General features: G+C 47.2%; 1 protein-coding gene and 1 long non-coding RNA gene across 3 annotated transcripts; one reads left to right on the forward strand and one right to left on the reverse strand.

Moving 5' to 3' along the window:
* Positions 1-765: 765 nt before the first annotated feature.
* Positions 766-18,786, forward strand: Lpo (lactoperoxidase). Of its 2 annotated transcripts, XM_076869889.1 has the most exons (12): positions 766-841; positions 2,677-2,764; positions 5,195-5,355; positions 5,873-5,990; positions 6,363-6,492; positions 7,194-7,400; positions 8,612-8,936; positions 10,553-10,713; positions 16,199-16,451; positions 17,338-17,511; positions 18,157-18,394; positions 18,579-18,786. In XM_076869889.1, the coding sequence occupies exons 1-12, from the start codon at positions 766-768 to the stop codon at positions 18,784-18,786; spliced, it is 2,139 nt and encodes a 712-aa protein (XP_076726004.1). The 2 variants fall into 2 exon arrangements, with proteins under 2 accessions (XP_076726004.1, XP_076726005.1); XM_076869890.1 differs by lacking the exons at positions 2,677-2,764; positions 5,195-5,355.
* LOC143409544 (uncharacterized) lies at positions 3,128-5,343 on the reverse strand. The gene is made up of 3 exons (XR_013092665.1): positions 5,250-5,343; positions 4,061-4,204; positions 3,128-3,399 (listed from the first exon to the last, which is right to left on the reverse strand). It is a non-coding gene; the product is annotated as an uncharacterized LOC143409544 (long non-coding RNA).
* Positions 18,787-20,582: the final 1,796 nt, after the last annotated feature.

A 20,582-nucleotide genomic window follows, 5' to 3' on the forward strand; every position in this document is an offset into this window, starting at 1 on the left:
GACAGAGTGCTTGCCTAGCTTATAGCCCTGGCTTCGGTCCCCAACACTGAAAAAAGACAAAGTTTGCCAAATTTTTACTCTGCTGCTTTAGGTTCAGAGTTAAATGTCATGATGAAGGGGTTACTTCAGGAACCAGAATCTCTCCAAGAAGCCTGGGACACAGCTGTGGGCTCAGGGGACCCTTCCCAGCAAATTGACTCTCTGCAGGAAGAGAAAGTCCTGTGGGGTTTTTGAAGAGGGGCATGGAGTGTTTGTCTCTTGGGCACACCTCTCTGGTGCTATACCAGAGGAGACTGACGGGAAGGAAAGAAAATGTCCTGGAGGGAAGGAGAGAGTTCTCTAAGAGGTTTGTAACAACATTTCTCATATAGGATCAGGCACAAAACAGGTATAGGATCTCAGATCACAGGATGTCGGGGCAGAATCAGACATCCTGGATCACTCGGTCTCACCCTTTACTGGGCAGGCCAGGGGCCCAGAGATGTTTAAGTAACTGGGCAAGATCACAGATCAAGGTTACAGCAAATGTAGGACTACAACTCAGGGCCTCAGAGTCTGAATCCCACCATTGCCTCTTTCATCTCTCTCAGTACCTACAATAAGCCTGTGTATACAGTAGATGCTTAATGAGTTCGTGTGGTTCTCCCTTTCCTGTTCTCATGTTAGGGTGTCTGGTGTTCCCCGGGGGTTTCTCTCCTTTCTGCAATTCAGTCCCCACCACTAGAGCTCCAGAGAGACTCACTATATCCTGAATCTCTTTTAGTGATGAGGGTCCTTCTCTGGCTCCCAGCCTTCCTGACTTTCCTGATCTCGTTCCAGGCTGCAGCATCTAACACAAGTGGTAAGTGCCACACTGTATTTGCTTCCTGGGGCTGCTGTAACAAAGCAGCATACATGAGTGACTGAGGACAACAGAAAGTTACACTCTTACAATCCAGGAGGCTAGAAATTCAAAATCAAGGTGATGGCAAGGTCATGCTCCCTCTGAAGAGTCTAGAGGAGGATCCTTCCTTGCCTCTTGCAGCTTCCAGTGGCTCTAGGCATCCTTGATGTCCTCCAGTCACAGCTGCATGACTCCAGTCTCTGCCTCAGCCTTCTCATGGCCTGCTCTGTGTGTCCACTTCTCTACTCACAAAACCCACCAGTTGCTGGATTTAGGGTTCACCTTTTATCCAGTTTGACCTCATTTTATATCTGCAAAGATTATTTGCAAACGTAAGATCACATTCTGAGGTTCCAAGTGGCCATGAGTTTTGGACGGATCTTCAATCCACCATATTCTCCTTGTTCAGAGAATGGAGACTACCCCTTACACTCCAGACTCCAAAAGGAATGAAAACAAGGAATCCTGCCTCTACCTTCATGCCATTCCCTTCCCTACTTCAGAGTCCTGGTGATCAGTTAATTTTTGGTTGTTGTTGTTCTAGGGATTGAACTCAGGGGTATTTTACCACTGAGACACATCCCCAACCCTTTTATTTTTTCTTTTGAGATAGGGTCTTGCTAAGTTGCTTAGGGCCTCACTAAATTGCTGAGGCTAGCTTTGACATTGTAATGCTCCTGTCTCCACCTCTCAAGTCCCTGGAATTACAGGTGTGTTCTGAGAAACTGATGACTCCATTTTTGAAAATAAATAAATAATAGCAGCTTCTACCTCAAGGCCTGTCCTAAGGAAGGGGGCGTGACCCTTGTCCTGGGAAAAACCCACAGAGCACTCCTAAGCACATACCCACCCTGCTGAGTTGTTTGTCTGTAAATAACAGGAGAGGTCTGCTGTGCCAGGTGTCCCTGACTCAGTTAGGCTAGGTGAGGACCCATAGCAACCCCCCTAGCCACCTCCAATCAGCATGAGACAGGGAAAATACCTAGGATGCCAGATGACCCCCCAGTAGTTTATGGTAGTTGATAACATGTTGGGAAACCATGTAGTTTAGCACGTACACCCCTCGTGGCCTAAACCAATCAGTTCAAAGGAATCTCCCTCTTATATTAACCAATCACCCCTACCCAACTTGTTCTCGCCTGTGAATGTGCTAATCAATGTTAAGAGCTGTTGTTTGACTTTCCCGTGGTGTGGAATGATTTGCTGTGTGATGTTGTGACGCATAGAGTATCCCCCAAAACCTATAAGATCTCACTGGAAAAAGGACTGGAACTCACTCCCTGGGACCTCTGTGTCAGAAACGGTTGTGAGTCCAGGCTCAAGCTTGCAGTAAAGACTCTTGTGTGATTGCATCGGATTTGGCTCCCAGAGGTCTATTGGGGTCCCACGAATCTGGCATTACAGTGCCACCATGTCAGCTCAGTCAACTTTTTGACAGACTTGTTTAATGGTCCATGGAACCATCACCCCAAGGAGCCAGAAAAAAACCCCCGGAGCCTGGGAGCCCAAGACAACTTGGGTGGTTACACCAGATACTCAATAATCTCATCACTGGGTGTTCAAGAGGAATTTGGAAGGGTAATTTTGACATCTTGTTGAAGATTAGAGAGTACTCGAACCATTCTGTGCTTCCAGCCCTTAAAGGGTCTCCTCAGAGTTTCTTAGTCTTGATCTTCTGACTGCTCAGATTTGATTGGTGGGTGTAATGACTGAGGAAGAGGGAGACAAAAGCCAGGGGTTCTCCAGTGAGTGGTATATGATGCTCTGCTTCTTCCTTCCTCCCCACCCCCAAGCTCAGTTCAACAGCACTGCTTCCATCTCAGATGCTGTGAGTCAGGTCAAGGTCCAAGTCAACAAGGCCTTCCTGGATTCCCGAACCAGGTATGTATATGAGATGCATATGCGTACTTCCCCTCAGAGGATTCCTGGTAACAACCAGCGTATCTAGGTCAGCTCTGAGAAGCCAGTGAGCCAAAGCAATTATAAAGCTTGTCCTTCCACCTGCCCCTCACCCCCAAGTATGTGGCAAGGAGGAACAATAGCTCCCATCTCCTAAAATCCTCAGCCTCTAAGGTATCTTGAAGGGACATCTCATCTAGTCCTGTAGAGACTTCCTTCTGTGTGGTCTAATGTTTCCTTGGGTTGTGTGTACTCATCTCAGAAAGACTCCAAGTAGAAGGTCTTTTTGTTGCTTTGTTTTATTTGCAATACTGAAGATAGAATCCAGGAGCAGTCTACCTTTGAGCTACATCCCCAGTGCTTTTCATTTTACTTTGAGACAGGGTCTTGCTAAATTGCCCAGGTGGGCCTCTAACTTGCAATCCTCCTGCCTCAGTCTCCTGAGTAGCTGGGATTATAAGCATGTGTTACCATGCCTGGCTAGAGCCACTGGGCCTAGCCAGAAGATCTTCATTCATTTAATGAATATGGACTAATTTGGGTCAGGTTCCCCAGGAGCAGAACCAAGGCCTGGATTTGCTTGCAGGTAATTCTGAAGAGGAGGTCTCTCAGGGAGGCTGTAATGAAAAGAGAAGGGAAGAGAAGTAAAAGGAAGAAGTTAAGTGAGGATGTGGGTTCAGGTCTAACTTCAGCCTGACCCACAGGGAGACCTGGAGTATAAGGTGTACCCCAAAGCCTGTCCAAGCTTGGAGAATAGGAGCAAGGCTTTTGCCTACCCACATCATGCAGATGTGGCTGCAGGCTAGGGGCTACAGGGAGGTACTGGAGCATACTCGTGTTACTCCTGGGGACCTCCAACCAGGGAGCTCCAGTGGCTCAGAAAAAAGTGCCCAACGAGGTCACAGGATCAGCTATTAGTGGCTGCACTGACAATAACTAGGGAAAGAACACACTCAAGAGAGCCTAGGATCCCCCAGGGCACCAGCACAATCAGCCACCCTCCACCCATGAAGGGACTGGGATTCATGACATACACAAGGCAGACTGGGTTCCTGCACTCAGGATACCACATTCCATTGAGAGCTGACAAGAGAAAAGAGGGACCATGCACCCAGCAGAAATACCCTTATTCTTTCCTCTTAATCTGTCCCTAATACTATATCTAGGGCTTCTCTCCTCCTTGCCCTTGAATGAACTCTGAAGCAGTCCCATAACTCTTTTGGGTGACTTTTAGATGATGAAATGTTCTCTAGTCACTTCTGGTCCCGAGAGCAGTACCATTTCAGGAATTAAAAGGTCAGCATGAGACAAAGCCCCAGGCTGCTCACTTCCCTCAGCTCAGAATCGCTTGGGGAGGGAGCCCAGTGACCTTCTCCCTCTTTCCTGGACTTCCTCTCTTCCTCCTCCTCCTTTGTGGCTGAGCTGGGGGAAGGGAGGGATAAAAAGGGCAAGTTCACAATCTGGAAAGCAGTGTGAAGATTCCTTAGAAAACTTGGAATGGAACCACCATTTGACCCAGCTATCCCATTCCTCGGTCTATGCCCAAAAGACTTAAAATCAGCATACTATAGGAACAGCCACATCAGTGTTTACAGTAGCTCAATTCACAATAGCTAAACTGTGGAACCCACCTAGGTGCCCTTCAATAGATGAATGGATAAAGAAATTGTGGTATAAATATACAATGGAATATTACTCAGTATTAAAAAAAGAATTAAATTATGGCATTTGCAGATAAATGGATGGAGCTGGAGAATATCATGCTAAGCGAAGTAAGCCAATCCCAAAAAAACAAAGGCCGAATGTTCTCTATGATAAGTGGATGCTGATCCATCATGGGAGAGGGGCGCATAGAATTAAAAATGGAGGAACTTTGATTGGGCAAAGGGGAGGGAGGGTTGGGGTGGGGGCATGGGGGCAGGAAAGATGGTGGAATGAGATGGACATCATTACCCTAGGTACATGTATGACTGCACATATGGAGCAACGCTACATTGTGTGTACAACCAGAAAAATGAAAAGTTGTGCTGCAGCTGTTTACAGTGAATCAAAATGCATTCTGCTGTCTTATATACCTAATTAAAACAAGGGGTTCCTCAAGTCTATGCCATAGGTCCTAGGTAGTTCTCAGGCCAGCCCAGTGCTACCCTCTGGGACCGCTCTCATCCATTTCCCCACCTTCCCTCAGAGCTTGACACATACCTAAAGACCACAGTAGCTTCCTCTTCTCTGAAAAGGTTTTCCAGAGGTTTTAGAAGAAAAATAGAGAAAAGATCCTAAGAGCACAGAATATTTGTCTCCTATGTGCTGCCCACACCCCGGGGGCTCCTCCCTGTGCACACACCGACTGGATGCTCCTCCAATGGGCCACCAACTTCCTTCTACATGATCCCCTGTTGCTCTCCACTGTAGGCTGAAGTCCTCCCTGAGCTCTGAGACTCCCACCACCCGACATCTCTCACAGTACCTCAAGCAAGCCAAAGGCCCAACCCGAGTAGCTATCCGCAATGGGCAGGTGTGGGAGGAGTCCTTAAAGAGACTGAGGCAGGAGTCGTCCTTGACCAACGTCACAGGTACAGAAAACTCACTAGCCCTCTGGGGTCAGGAGGAATCATCTCCCCACAGGAAAGAGCAGAGGCTGCCAAGAGCTGCACTTCCTGCGAGAAGCTGGCATTCCTTTCCCCCTGAGAGCTATAGGCCAGACTGGCAGAGCGAGGAGGTGCTTAGAGGACAGCTAGACCACTGCTGTTTTTGCAGATGAATGAACTCAGACCTACCAAGGTCACATTGCCAGCTCCTAATGGGGGGGGGGGGGGTGTGGGCGTTCTTTGTATAATACCCATCTGTGAGGCCTCTACTTGGAGGAAGTGCTAAGGTCAATAAATACAGGCTCCCTGTTCCAAACCCCGGTGTCACCACTTCTGTTAGTGGAGGCAACATTTAAGTCTCCTGGGTCACGTGGATTTACTGGTATTATCTAGCAAGTGGATGAGATCTCTATCTTGTTCTGGGTAACAGGGAGCTGACACCCTGTTTCCTGCCTCAGAATGGAAAAAGAACCCGGTCCCTTTGGTGTCCCTTCTGTTTTAGGCTCCAGCCTGAACTTGACTTTGCTCTCTTGGGAGGTGGGCTGTGAAGCCCCTGCTCCTGTAGAGAAATGCGACATGGACAGTCCTTACCGCACCATCACTGGAGACTGTAACAACAGGTGACTGGGCCGGAGTGGGTGTCGGGGACAGAGCCTTCCAACCCCCGCGCCCAGCCCACCTGCCCAGCCCCGCTGAGCCAGGCAGAACTCCCACTGCCTTGTCCTTCTGGATCCTTCTAAAGATTGCATGTCTCCAGTGAGCCACAGTATCCCTCAGGAAGTGTGCCCTTTCACCAGGTCATAGGAGGCCTGCACCTTAGGGGTGGGGATTCAGGACCCCACATTTAAGAGGCACCTCCTCCGCGTCCCCTTTTTGGGTCAGAGCTCCCTGCTTCGTCCCCATCGAGGTCGTGTGTCCTGGAACCCCAGGCCTTAGGGACTCAGTGCTACAGAACCGACGGCCAGGGCTGAGACCGTCTTGCTGGGTTCCAGGAGGAAGCCGGCGCTGGGCGCCGCCAACAGGGCCCTGGCTCGCTGGCTGCCCGCCGAGTACCAGGACTGGCTTTCCCTGCCCTACGGGTGGACGCCGGGGAAGACGCGGAACGGCTTCCCGCTCCCGCTGGTGAGCGCCGACGGGCAGGGTGGGGCGCGCCCTCGAGGATGCGGGTGAAGGATGGGAGTCGGAGGGGGACCGAGGCACCCCCCAAACACGCAAGGGAAACGAAAAGAAATAGGTGGAAGGCTAGAGGGATGCGCGGCGGAGTCACCAGTAGAGATGATTTGGGTTGTTCCCCAAAATGTCACTAGAGGGCAGCAGAGCCTGGGGTCCAGCCACATGATGGTCATGTCCCAGCTGCCACAGGCCAGATACCCTGGGGTCTCCAGGCAGATGGCTTCCCTGCCCCATCCTGCTCCTGCCTACCCTGCCCCAGCCCCTGGGGTGCATCAGCTGTCATTTGCCTGGGGGGTCCTATCTCTTGGCCTCAACTGAGTTGGCAGCACCTCCCCAGAGCCCCTGCCCTACGCCCAGACACCTGGCCCCTCTGTGGCACTTACTTTAGAGGCAGCCTGCTTTTGTTTCCCCTCTCAGTAGTGGAGAAAGCACTGACCTTGGGCATGGTCAAGGGATACAGACCTGGATTCGGTACCATGCCTGCCAGGACCTGAGAGCATTGACTTCACCTCTCTAGGATTCACTCTCCTTATTTACAAAGTAGACTAATGCTACCCACCTCACAAGCTCACTGTGCTCAATAAATTGACTCTGAATCCTCAAAGCACTTTTTCCTTCAATCTGCTCTCCTTTTCTCTCTGCATCTGTAGGCCCGGGAGGTATCCAATCAGATTGCTGGTTATCTGAAGGAGGATGGTGTTCTGGACCAAAATAGGTCCCTGCTCTTCATGCAGTGGGGTCAAGTTGTGGACCACGACCTGGACTTTGCCCCTGATACAGAGATGGGGAGTAGCGAGTACTCCAAAACCCAGTGTGATGAGTACTGTATCCAGGGAGACAACTGTTTCCCCATCATGGTAGGCCCCAGCAGGTGAACGTCCTTGACAAGCCCTATACTGAGCCCATGTAACAGACATTCCCAGCTTAAAGGCCAGGGTCTCATGATGGATCTTGGATGCTGATTTGATAGCTTTCCAAGCCTCACTCATGCATTCATTTATTCAGTAATTAGACATTAACCATCTACCCTGTGCCAGGCAATGCACCAAGCACTGGGATTTGAAGGTGAATAAGACCCTGTTCCTGCTCTCAAGGACAAAGGCTCAGTGTGGGAAATGGACAAGTAAACTACTAATTGCAAAATTGGGAAGCTGGGTGGGGGGTTATATCCCCTACCCAACAGCATCAGTATCACCTGAGGGTTTATTAGAAATGCAAAATCTCAAGGCTCCTCCAAACACTGGAAAATAGATTCTACATTTTCCCAACATCCCAGGAGGTTCATCCTGTATTTAAAGTTAGTGGAATCCTGAAGGATGATTTTGTCTCCCAGAAAAAACTAAAACTTGATGTATGAGTCAGTGAGCAGCAAGGATTGGTGACAATGTCCAGCAGACAGGGAGACGAGCTTGTAATGGTGTACCTTTCTTCTTATTTGTGGGCTTTGCAGTTAGAGTGTTATTTATTCACTCAAATAACAAATCAAGGCTCCATGCTGTGGTATAAAGGACAGGAGCTGTGGAATGAGGTCAATCTGGATCTGAATTTCACATCTTTCCCTTCCAGTTTGTAAGTGCCTAGGCAAGTTACTTAATCTTTCTGAGTCTCAGTTTTCTTATGCATAAAAAGGGTCTGAATGGTCTACTTTACACGGTTTTATGAGAACTGAAGTGAGATAAAGTATGCCTAATGCCTGGCATCTGGTAGGTCCAGAATAAACAAAGGGCTACTTTTGTTGATAGTAATTGTTAACAAAACCCTTTCCCATCTCATGTGCTGCTTCCCTGTCCAGGGATCCCAGGACATCCTTCCCACCAGAAATTCAGAGCCCTTGCTGTGAAATAATGAATTCTTGCTCTCAGCTCTTTACACAATAGGATGTAATGAACTTCATGACATGTTGGGCCATGGATGTGAAATGTCCCTGAGGAGACATCTGGGGTCAATGTCTGGCACCAGGGTTCCAGGAGGGTACCATCACATCTTTGCATCCAGTCTGACCCTGGGGAGGGGTTGTCAGTCTAGTGTGCTGTTCCTGCCTGGTCACCCACTCCCAATGTCTCTGCAGTTCCCACCCAATGACCCCAAGTTGGAGACTCAAGGGAAGTGCATGCCTTTCTTCCGAGCTGGGTTCGTCTGCCCCACTCCACCCTACCAGTCACTAGCCCGAGAGCAAATCAATGCTCTAACCTCCTTCCTGGATGCCAGCTTCGTGTATGGCTCTGAGCCAAGCCTGGCCAGTAATCTGCGCAACCTCAGTAGCCCCCTGGGCCTCATGGCTGTCAATGAGGAGTTCTCAGACCACGGGCTGCCCTACCTGCCCTTTGTCACCAAGAAGCCTAGCCCCTGCGAGTTTATCAACAAGACAGCTGGCGTGCCCTGCTTCCTGGCAGGTGAGTCTAGGCTGGGAAGAGAATGATGGGCCTGGGGACAAGGGATTATCCAGGGAAGCTTTTACCACTGCTCCCTTCTCAACATCCTTTTGGGAAAATGCACAACAAGACACCAATGTCTGTGGCACTGGTCCAGGACTAGCAGAGGGGCTCAGATGGAAAAAAAAAAAAATCTAGGAACATGTGTTCACTGTATGACAAGTACGAAAGTCCAGAAAAGCATAAACAAAATCCATATAATTCCACCACCCACCAACAATCATTAATATTTTAATGCCAGTCTTTCCAGTTTTTTCTCTCACATTTTTTTCTTCATCATTTTATGTGTCACACTATAAGTTATGCTCTATAATCTGATGTCTTCCCCTAACATATCCCACATCATTATCTGTTCTTCTACAACATGATTTTTAATGGCTGCCTGATATTCTGTGGTATATCTTAACCAAAATTTTTTTTTTTTTTTTGGATCCTCTTTGGAGGCAATTCTAGTTTCTCTTTGTTTTCTTAGTGTTTAGAAAGAATGTAGTGAACATTCTTGTTGATGAATCTTTGGTCTCATTTTAAATACATTTATTAAGGCATTTTCCTCAACGAGAAAGTTCTAGATTAAGAAAAACCTTAGCCCAAACCTACCACTCCATACAATCTGTGCACAACCAGAGCCCTCCTGATTCTGTTCTTTCCAGGGGTTCATGCTTTCCTGGTCCTCTGTGTCTCTGGCTTCTGGAAACATACCCTCCAGAATTTACTCTCCCAGGACAAACCTCTGGCCACCCTAACAAAGCAGAATGCCAGCCCATAGGCCAAGGACTTTTGGTAGATCTTTTGAATTGTGTGCCCACATACACCCCACACCAATCCAGGCATGGAACCAAGTGCTTTCCTGTTTTTCATAAAAAATAGCCACTAACGCCAAGCATTAGCAAATTTAACAGGCCTTTCTTTTTTTAATATTTATTTTTTGGCATAGGTGGACACAACATAATGCCTTTATTTTTACATGGTGCTGAGGATCAAACCTGGGTCCCGCCCGTGCTAGGCGAGCGCTCTACTGATGAGCCACAATCCCAGCTCCTTAACAGGCCTTTCTTAAGCCTAAAGAACACAGGGAGAAATCCCCTGGTGAGACACCGGATCTTCACCATTTTGACTGTCTCCCCCTCCTTGCTTCTCTCCTTCTCCCTAATGGGCCCCATCTCCAGATTCTTCTCCCTCTATTACCCAGAGGAATTCAGCCTTACCCAGGCTCCTACCCTCAAACCTGCTTTCATAAAATTTTCAAAGATACTCTGCAGAGTAAAAAGCCCCTAGGTTTGTTTATTTGAACTGCCCTTCTTGGAAAGTTGGGTAATAATTTATAAAAAATTTCCCATCTAAGTTATGAGACTGAGGCTCAGAAATGTCAAGTAAACTGCCCAAGAGCACCCAGCTAAAGAATACATGTATAGAATTCAGATGCAAAGCTATGATTCCACCCTCTCCTATCCCTCTCCACCTGGCTTCCCTTAGATGGAGGGCCCCCAGGAGAGCACCTTGGGGCACTATCATGTCTTTGTGTTGCTCACCGAGTTCTGCTCAGGGAAAACCTATCTTCCTGTCTTCTGGGCTTTCAGGAGATGCCCGAGCCTCAGAGCAGATCCTGCTGGCCACTTCCCATACCCTGTTTCTTCGAGAGCACAACCGGCTGGCCAGGGAACTGAAGACACTCAACCCTCCATGGGATGGAGAGAAGCTGTACCAGGAAGCCCGGAAAATCCTGGGAGCCTTCATGCAGGTACAGAGGTGCAGGAACCCACTGCCAGGCACCGGATTCCTGCTCCAGGCTCTGTCCTCTGCTCACTGTGGTACCCCAAGCCACCTCTGCTGTTCTCCACACCTCCCTGCCCCTTCCTCTCCACTACTGCTTCTCTTCCATTGTCTTGCTCTTTAAAACCCTCCCCCCTTTTGTTTCTTCAGCTTCTCTGTCCCAAAATGAAACCCTGGGTTCAGAGTGTTGGAGAGTTGTTCATACCTTGGTGCCTCAGCATGCCTGCATTGGGACTATAGAAGACTTGGAATGATGGGTTGATATTTACCCCATATATACTTTTTAAACATTTTACTTTCAAATAATTATAGCTTCTTGAGAAGTTGCAAAGCAAGCCAACAAACCAACAAAAAAAATGTACAGAGAGGTCCATGTGCCCTTAACCCAGCCTCTCCCAGTGCTGACATCTTGCATAGCCATGGTACAGTAGCAAAACCTGGAAGTTAACATTGATGCAAACCATACAGCTTGTTCAGGTTTTACCAGTCATAAATGGAATCGTGTGTGTGTGTGTGTGTGTGTGTGTGTGTGTGTGTGTGAAGCTCCATGCAATTTTAGCACAGGTATAGCTTTATGTGAATACTGCCACAATAAAGATACTGCACCATCTCATGCTACTCCTTTAGAACTATCTCCGCCCTCATGCCTATGTCCCTAACCCCTGCAAAATTCTAATCTATCCTCCATCTTAATAATTATGCTATTTCACAAATTTTATATAAATGGAATGATGCAGTATATATCCTTTTGAGATAGGCATTTTTATTTAGCATAATTTCTGTGAAGTTCATTCAAACGGTTGTGTATTTCAATAGTTCTTCCTTCTGCATGGTGTGTGTTACTACCATTTTTTTTAACCATTCAGCTATTGAAGGATATCTAGATAGCTTCCAGTTTAAGGTTACTATGAATAAAGCTGCTATGAACATTCATGTATAAGTTTCTGTGTGAAAATAAGTTGTTTTTTTTTTATTTTGAGGGAATATATGCCTGAGATTACCATTACTGGGTCATATGGTAAGTCCATTTTTGCCTTTAAAAGGAACTGCCAAACTATTTTCTAAACTGGCTGTACCATTTTACATTCCCACTAGCAATGTATGCATGATCCAGTTTCTCTGCATCCTGCTCAACATTTGATATCCTTATTATCTTTTTTTCTACCCTTACTGATAGGTCTGTAGGGATATCTCATTGTGGTTTTAATTTGCATTTCCTTAGTGGCTAGTGGTGTTAAACATATTTTCATGTGCTTGTTTGCCATATGTATAGCCTTTTCAATGTTCTGTTCATGTATTCTTGGGCTGTTGTCTTTTAATGTTGAGTTTTGAGAGTTTTCTCTATATATTCTAGACACAAGTCCTTTGTCAGACGTATGACTTGCAAGTATTTTTTCTTCCACCTGCACAGTAATTTGTTTGGTTTGGTTTTGGTTTTATTGAGAGGGGTTTCATCCTCTTAACAGGTCTTTTGCAGACCAAGCACTTTTAACTTTAAATTGAATGAGGCTCATTTTTGTCAGTTTTTCCTCTTATGGATTGTGTTTTTGGTAGCAAATGTCAGAATGCTTTCCTTTTACTTGATCCACTTTTTTTTTTTTTTAAAGAGAGAGTGAGAGAGGGGAGAGAGAGAGAGAGAGAGAGAGAGAGAGAATTTTTTTTAAATATTTATGTTTTAGTTTTCGGCGGACACAACATCTTTGTTTGTACGTGGTGCTGAGAATCGAACCCGGGCCGCACGCATGCCAGGCGAGCGCGCTACCACTTGAGCCACATCCCCAGCCCCACTTGACCCACTTTTTAAGTTTAATTTTTCTTAAGTATTTTCTCTATATACATTTAGCACCACCTCATATAGAGCTTCAGTCATAGAATATTATTAAAGAAACCTATAGGATAGAAAATAATTGATTATGCTTACTTTTTTTTTTTTTTTTTTTTTTTTTTGCTATTATGCATTGTGTGATTGTAAAGTCTAAACTCAGGGCATGCTAGACAAGTGCTCTACCACTGAGCTATATCCCTAGGCCTTCTTATTTTTTATTTGAGATGGGATCTCACTAGGTTGCTCACATCCTGGCTAAGATGCTGAGGTTGTCTTTGAACCTGTGATCCTCCTGCCTCAGGATCCCAAGCCACTGGGATTACAGACATGCCCCACCACACCCAGCTTTGTAGCCATTCTTTAAGGGTAGATGGACTAGCAGTAAATTCTCTTAGCTTTCCTCTATTTGAGAATGTCTTTACTTTCTTCTTGTTCCAGAGGAACAGTTTCACCAGATGTTAGATTTGGGATTGACAATTCTTTTCTTTTAGCACATTAAAAAATGTTCCACTTCATTCTGACCTCTGTGGTTTCAGATGAGAATTTTGCTATTACATGAAATGATATTTCTTTTTAGGTAATGTATCACTTCTCTTTGACAGTTTTTAAAACTTTTTCTATGTGTTTAGTTTTCATAAATCTAATTGTCATGTGTCTTGGAGTGAACTTCTTTTTGGTTTATCTTATTTTGGGTTCATTCCTCTTCTTGTATGTGTAAATGTATGTCCTTCACCAATTTGGAGAAAATTTCAAGCATTTTTTTTTAAATCCTTTTTCTGTTTCACTCCCTTTCTCCTCTGCTTCTGGGACTCCACTGATATGAGGGTTAGATAGTTTGTTATTGTCCTATAGATCCAGTGACTCTGTCTTGCTGGAGGGTTTTTTTTTTCTTTCCTTTTTAAAATCAGTGTATTTTCTCTCTGATGTGCAGATTGAGTAAATTCGACTAATTTGTCTTCATTTCTATCCTTGGTTATGTCCACTCTACTGTTATTGAGTCTATGCAAGTATTTTTGTTTGTTCTTTTTTTCAAGTAGTATGTTTTCAGTCCCATAATTTCATTCTATTTCATCTTCTGCTTTTTGCTGAGATATTCTGTCCTTCGTTTCTTTTCTTGAGGAGAATCGATAATTAGTTATTGAGACATTTTTAAAGTGGCTGCTTTAAAAATCTTTATCAGATAATTCCAACATTCATGTCGCTAGAGGCATCAGTTGATTGTCTTTGCTCACCAGTGTGGCTTTCCTGGTTCTTGGTATTATGAATGACTTTCAGTTGTATCTGAAGGCATTTTGGCTTTTCTATTAGGAGATGCTTGATCCTGTTTAAAATCTGTTTTAGGGGCTGGGGTTGTGGCTCAGCAGTAGAGTGCTTGCTTAGCACGTGTGAGGCCCTGGGTTCGATCCTCAGCACCACGTAAAAATAAATAATATAAAGGTATTGTGTCCACCTACAACTTAAAAAAATATTTAAAAAAAAATCTGTTTTAGCTTGCAGGTACCTTGTTTAGGTTTAGCACGTAGGTTCTGATCTACTTTCGTTTTAGTTCCAGTGACAGCTTAGTTTCTTGAGCCCTTCCAATGCTGATCTGGTCTGCTTCATTCTTCTGGTGCTTCTGAGCTCCCCACTTAGCCCCAGCTGGTCCTGTCTACAGTGCAAGAAGGTTCTTTCCTGGCTGTCAGCCGTTGCTAAGCAACCTTCTGGGGAAGCAGAAGCCACATACTTGGGTATCCCTGGTGAAAATCAAAGGTAAAGAGCAAAGGGACACAGTGTTCACTGCTGCCACCTCTGCAGGCTGATCAGACCACCCGCCAGCCTGGTCTGTGGATCGAAGGCTGGGATGGCAGGGCTTCCCCAGGACTGAGGATGTGAAGCGGGGACTGGGGCTTTCCTCTGAGTCTTATTCTCATATTAAAAAAACAAAACAAAAAAAACAAAAAAAAACCAGGACCCAAAATCATGCTGCTGGAGATGTTTGTAGGAAATCATCCAACAGAATAAAAAAAAAAAATGTCTGCCTAAAGATTGCATGAGTTAAATATTGTATTAGTTTGCTAGGGTTGCCTTAACAAAATACTAAAGTGTCAATATTTTAGGGTGGCTTATACAACAGAATTTTCTCACAGTTCTGGAGGCCAAGTTCAAGATCAAGGTGTTGGCAGGTTTGGTTTCTCCTCAGATCTTTCTCCTTAGCTTATAGTCATCTTTCCCCCATGTCCTCTCTTGGTCTTTTCTCTGTTCATTCTCATTCCTGTCCTGCCTCTCTGTCTGCCTCTCTCCCTCTTTATAGGGATACCAGCCCTACTGGATTAGCGTGCCATCCTTGTGACCTCAGTTTCCTCCTTCAAGACTCCACCTTCACATATGCACACATTGGAAGCTTTGACATATGGATTAGCAGGGGACACAAGTTTATCCATAATAAGGCTTTGGGGCCTACAAGAAAACAACTCAGTCTAGTTCAGATGTTCAGTTTGGTTCAACCCCATACAAGTGTCAAACGGAAGATGAGAAGGGTTTCTCCTGGGACCCCCATCGTCAGCAGAGTGGTTAAAGCCTCATCCAGGGTTGAACCAGAGAATGGAAATCATCTGGAAGTAGGGCAACTACTCTTGCTAGCTCCCTCCTCCCTGCTCCTCTCTCTACTTCTCCACTCTCAATGCAGATGGGTTTTCTCTGCTTTCCAGCAGATGGTAAAAAAATAACCACCCATGTGATCTCATCTGTCCTCTCAAATTAAGCATCGTCTGAAATAGCTATATCCAGAATCTAAATTCCTGAGAGAGAATCATACCAGCTTGTTCTGGAGCCACAGATGGGCCAGTCACTGTGGCCAGAGGCAGGGCTCTGTCTCCTGCATCCTCTACAGCCTGGGGAGCAGAGTGCCTGCTGGATGGATGATATCCCCACAGGCTAAGCCATGGACAGACTGGAAGCCAACCTGAGGGTAAATCTCAATGAATGCATTAGAATATTGCACACATTTAAAATAATTGTGAGAGCTAGGTCGAAATGTGGAAAATGTTAATTGACAAAGAGGAAATGCTCTCTAGGATTAAAACTGTGTCAAAATATGCATCATATAGACAAAGAAAGAAAGGATAAATATTGAGATTTTTTTCTTTTTTGTAGTAATTCATTGTTTTTGAGTAAAACCAAACCAGGAATTAGCCTCTCTAAGGTGCAGTACTTCTTTCAAAACTGGGGATGGAATGAAGTTCCCTTGGTGGTCCCTGACTCATTTCTGTGGTTCATCATCCCTCTTGCCCTGGCCTGTGAGGAAAAGTTTAATAATATGACATTGTTACATTTAAATGACATATAGGCACTTCCACTTTCGCACCAAGGTCATAAACTTAGAGCAAAGAAGCATGGAGACGTATATATATCAAATGCCAAATTCAAATGACTGATTTGCCTATGTGGAAACAAATCATGTGAGATCACAGAAAGAATGTCATGTTTGATTAACAATGTCTGCCACGGTCATAGGAATTGAAACAAGGTACAAAGGCTGTTTGCCACCCTTGACTGCTCATGCCCCTTGGTGGCAGCTCCTCCTCAACCTCCCTCTGTAGAGGTCTAAGCCTTCTCACATTCTTTCTTCCTCATTTGCCTCTCCCTCTAGATTATCACCTTTAGGGACTACCTACCCATCGTGTTAGGTTCTGAGATGCAGAAGTGGATCCCCCCATACCAAGGCTACAATGAATCCGTAGATCCCCGAATTTCCAACGTCTTTACATTTGCGTTCCGCTTTGGACATTTGGAGATCCCCCCTACTGTGTCCCGCTTGGATGAGAATTATCAGCCATGGGGTCCAGAACCAGAGCTCCCCCTGCACACGCTCTTCTTCAACACCTGGAGGATGGTCAAAGACGGTATGTCCAATCAGGAAAGGGCCCTCCCTCTCCTGACTCCCCCTTGCTGCAGCTTGCTGTTAGGGACACCTGGCCTGGAAGTCAGACTGCAAGCACTTCCTGTGGGGCCTTGGGCAAGTGAATTCATCTTAACTGAGCCTCATTTTCTTTGTTTGTATAATAGGGACAATAATAGTACCCATCTCGGGAGGATATCCAAAAAGTTAAAGGAAATAGATGTGTAGAGAACCCTAAAATGATTCCTAACACAAAAGAGGTTATCAGTTATTCCTTTCCTCCTTCTAACTTGTAAGCTGCCTGGGATTTCCTTACCTCTTCTCTTTGACCTAGGGCTTCTCTGCCCTCTGAAGACAGAGTTCATGGTCTTCTCAAATAGCTCTTCTCTGCTCTCTTCTAGAACCTTCCACCCCATGAGGTGCCAGAGGTTAGATGCAACTGTCCTTTACCCCCGTCTGTTCTGTGCTGAAACTAGCTTAGTAAGGGCCTAGCAAGCCAGGGCCATTTCTTAAAGATGTGCCCCTCACCCCCCCTCCCCCACCCCCGTCTTCCCGTGCTACAGTATTCCTCAGGGCAATATATGGAAAGAGAAGGAGCTGACTCGAGGAACTAGAACTTGAAAACAGTCTTGATTGAAAACAGTCTTGATATTTATATTCATGCCACCGTCCCATGAATGGCCCTTCCTACCACCCCAGGAGTGGGCAATCTGGACTCCCCTTTTCCTGAGCTCACCTGTGTTATCTTCTTCTCTTGCTGTTTCCAGCCAGGAATGTTTAGTTGGCCCTATTTTAGACAGGTAATTTGTCTGGTGGAGGGAGGGGCTGGCTGTGGGAGACGTCCTCTTCCTCTTCCATCCTAAGGATGACCTCTGGGTCTCCCTTTGCAGGTGGAATTGATCCTCTGGTTCGAGGCCTGCTGGCCAAGAAGGCCAAGTTGATGAATCAGAATAAAATGATGACAGGAGAAGTACGCAACAAGCTCTTCCAGCCGACGCACACCATCCATGGCTTCGACCTGGCTGCCATCAACATCCAGCGCTGCCGGGACCACGGGCAGCCTGGTAAGTGGGCCTAGGGTCTGGCCCAGCCTGGAGCACTTGTAGCTACTTTCCAGGGTCCCTGGAGATTCTCCTCTGTAACCGTGAGCATCTGATCAATTCTGAAACAGAAGGCAGGCCAGTTTTTTAAAACCCATATTGCCCATCCCTGAAATGGAATCTTTCATTTTCCCTAATGCAGAGACAGGAGCACATACCTGGTACCATCTTGGAGTTCCTCTGCTATAAAGGAGATCAACAACTAACTTGTAAATGAGCTTAGAATCCCAGAAAACAATAGAGAGAAGCCAATGATCATTGGAACTTTTTTTGATACCCATAATGGCAATTTAATGTAGTTAAGAATCAAACTGTCCAAGTTCAAATCCCAGCTGTGCCATTTACTAGTTCTGGGCCATTTCTCTCCTTCAGTTTACACATTTGTACAGTGCTTAGCTTAGGGCCTGGACCCGTCGCAATCACCAGGGAAGCTGCTAGTTATTCCCCAACTGCAGTGCCACACAGAGAAAACCACGGCTCACTACTTCCCCTGTCCCAAAGACTGTGAGTCTAGACTTTGGGGGCTTATGGAGCTGGAGTGGGTCTATTCCCAAGGGGAAATGAGCAGGAAGTCCCTGGGATGAAACAGCCCCAGCTTCTCCATCCCAGGGTACAACTCCTGGAGAGGCTATTGTGACCTCTCACAGCCACGGACGCTAGAGGAGCTGAGTGCTGTGCTGAGGAACGAGAGGCTGGCCAGAAGCTTACTAGATCTCTACAAGACCCCTGACAACATTGACATCTGGATAGGGGCCATTGCTGAGCCCCTGGTAGAAGGAGGCCGAGTGGGACCTCTCCTGGCCTGCCTCCTGGGCCAGCAGTTCCAGCGGATCCGCGATGGAGACAGGCAAGTGACACCTCCACCCGGGAGGCCTGGATGGAGCCCTTCTCTGAGGTGACTGGGCCACCATCCTGTGGGAAGACTAACCCCAGCTCCAGCACAGGTGGAGCTTCTCATGTGCCCAGTGACTTCCTTTGGCAGAGTGGGGAGAGGCCAGCAGCTGGACGTGACCCTGCTTCTGTCTCTGCAGGTTCTGGTGGGAAAACCCTGGGGTCTTCACAGAGAAGCAGCAAGACTCTCTGCGAAAAATGTCCTTCTCACGCCTTGTCTGTGACAACACTCACATCACCACAGTCCCACCGAACCCATTCCAGGCCAACAGCTACCCCCAAGACTTTGTAAACTGCTCAGCCATTGATACGCTCGACCTCTCACCCTGGGCCTTAGTGGAGAATTAGGTGCTCTGGGGCCATGGCCTCCCGCCTTGCCCAGTAACTCTCCCGTTGGCCCATGTTGCCATTTCAAGCAAGTTCAATGTCCTGGTCCCTTAAAACTCCACATCCTAGTCAGTCCCTGCCCTTTCCTTTAGCCAGGCCTCTCTTGCAGTTGAATAGCTCACTCAAGCCCAAGGGCGCCACTTCAGCCTCCGGAGCTCATCCACTTGGCTCCTACCACTTCCACGCCCCATTCCCTCAGCCCCAGGAAATTGTCTTTCTGTCAAGACTCAGACCCTCAGGATGGCCTGCCAGTCCAGCTTGCCTGATGTCACCCATCCTCTGCCCTGAACAATCATTGCTGGGCCTGGGGCCTTGGACTCTGATCCTTCCTCCTTCCTCCCAGGCGAGATTGTGAACTTCCCAAGCCAGGGACTTCCTCCTGCTTCTACGTACAGCCCGAGGCACTCAGCATGGTGTTCAGCTCACTTCTGTGCTCAATAAACATCTGATAGTGGATGAAAGGCACTAGCAAGGGCACTGCTCCTTTCTGAAGGCAGGCCTTGGAACATTGCCCGATGAGTAACTAGATGCTTACAGTCCAGAGTGGCTGGCCCTACACTGTCTTGCCCATGGGTGTGTGGGATGAGAGGAGTGATTGGGTGGGATTTCCAAGAACTCTCAAAGAAGGGAGGCCGCAGGGGGCTCCTGGGGACATGAAGCACTGGCCACAGAGTAGCAGAAGAAGGCCTCAGGATGGGGATGTGGGGGGGGAGGGGTTACAGGGACAAAACAGGAAGGGAAACCAAGCCTGGGTTTCCCTGCAGCTAGAATTCATTTCTCGTTACCCTATGGGAAATACCCTCTTCTTCCTGTACAGTCCTTAGAGCCTGTCAAGCCTCTGAAGGGGCAATTCCAGAACATTCCTTGAGCTGCTACCCAGTGCATATTCATATATCCTTTTTTTAAAAAAAAAAAAAAATGGCCCTCCAAAGGAAGGTCAGCCCAGGTGACTGACAGGTAGGAGTAGGAGACACTCAGCTGTCCTGTGGGAAGAGCCCAGGGCAGAAGACCTGGGCTGAGGGCCTGGCTGATGCCCACTTCCCCTCTCCACACAGCCCTCTCTTCATCAGTGACATGGAGGTGACTGGTATTCATCCTGCCACTCACCACATGAGGGCCTAGCTTCACTTGGGGGGGCCCACAAGTACACTAAGCCCCATCATCCCATACACCTTTGGCTTCCAGGAGCAGGCACCCCTCCCTATATATGTGGAAAGACAGAAGGGCAGGAGAGGGGCTCCACCAATCAGATACGGGGGTCCAGATCCTGGGATGGGGGACGCCTCCTCTCCCTCAGCACTGGCCCTGTCCTCCAGACCCAGCCATCTGCTGTCCTTGCTCTAGGGGCCTGGTGATTTGAAATCTGGAAAGAGGATTCCACCATGACGATGGCCTCTGAATCACTGCCCCAGGTTGAAGGATGCAGGACCCGGAGGTGCCCTGTCATCTGGGGAGGGTCTTCCTGCCAGCCCTCTGAGGCTTCTCCCCGACAGGACAGGGCTGTGTCCCCTCTGTTTCCCAGCACTTGACACAGTCGGATCATGTAGTAAACATTTACCAGAATAATGAATGGACATCAGGACTTGGGGACCGTGTTCCTGTTCCACAGGTGGCAGAGGTGGAAGGTGAGGGATGAGGACCTGCTCAGCCTGGCCTGGCCCCAAGACTTCTAAGAACTGACTGCCCTCCAGGGATGGATTGGCCAGAGGACTCCCCGGTGCCCTCCCAGCTGTTCAGAAAACCCAGGCCCCGAGGCA

The sequence above is a fragment of the Callospermophilus lateralis genome, chromosome 11 (genome assembly GCF_048772815.1).
Source record: "Callospermophilus lateralis isolate mCalLat2 chromosome 11, mCalLat2.hap1, whole genome shotgun sequence".
Taxonomy (NCBI): Eukaryota; Metazoa; Chordata; class Mammalia; order Rodentia; family Sciuridae; genus Callospermophilus; species Callospermophilus lateralis.

Bases quoted from the DNA above. Each gene is read 5' to 3' on its own strand.
- Lpo (XM_076869889.1), top strand. From the start codon at position 766: ATGAGGGTCCTTCTCTGGCTCCCAGCCTTCCTGACTTTCCTGATCTCG. The intron at 5,991-6,362 runs GTGACTGGGCCG...GCTGGGTTCCAG, and splicing joins ACTGGAGACTGTAACAACAG to GAGGAAGCCGGCGCTGGGCG. The intron at 7,401-8,611 runs GTAGGCCCCAGC...ATGTCTCTGCAG, and splicing joins ACAACTGTTTCCCCATCATG to TTCCCACCCAATGACCCCAA.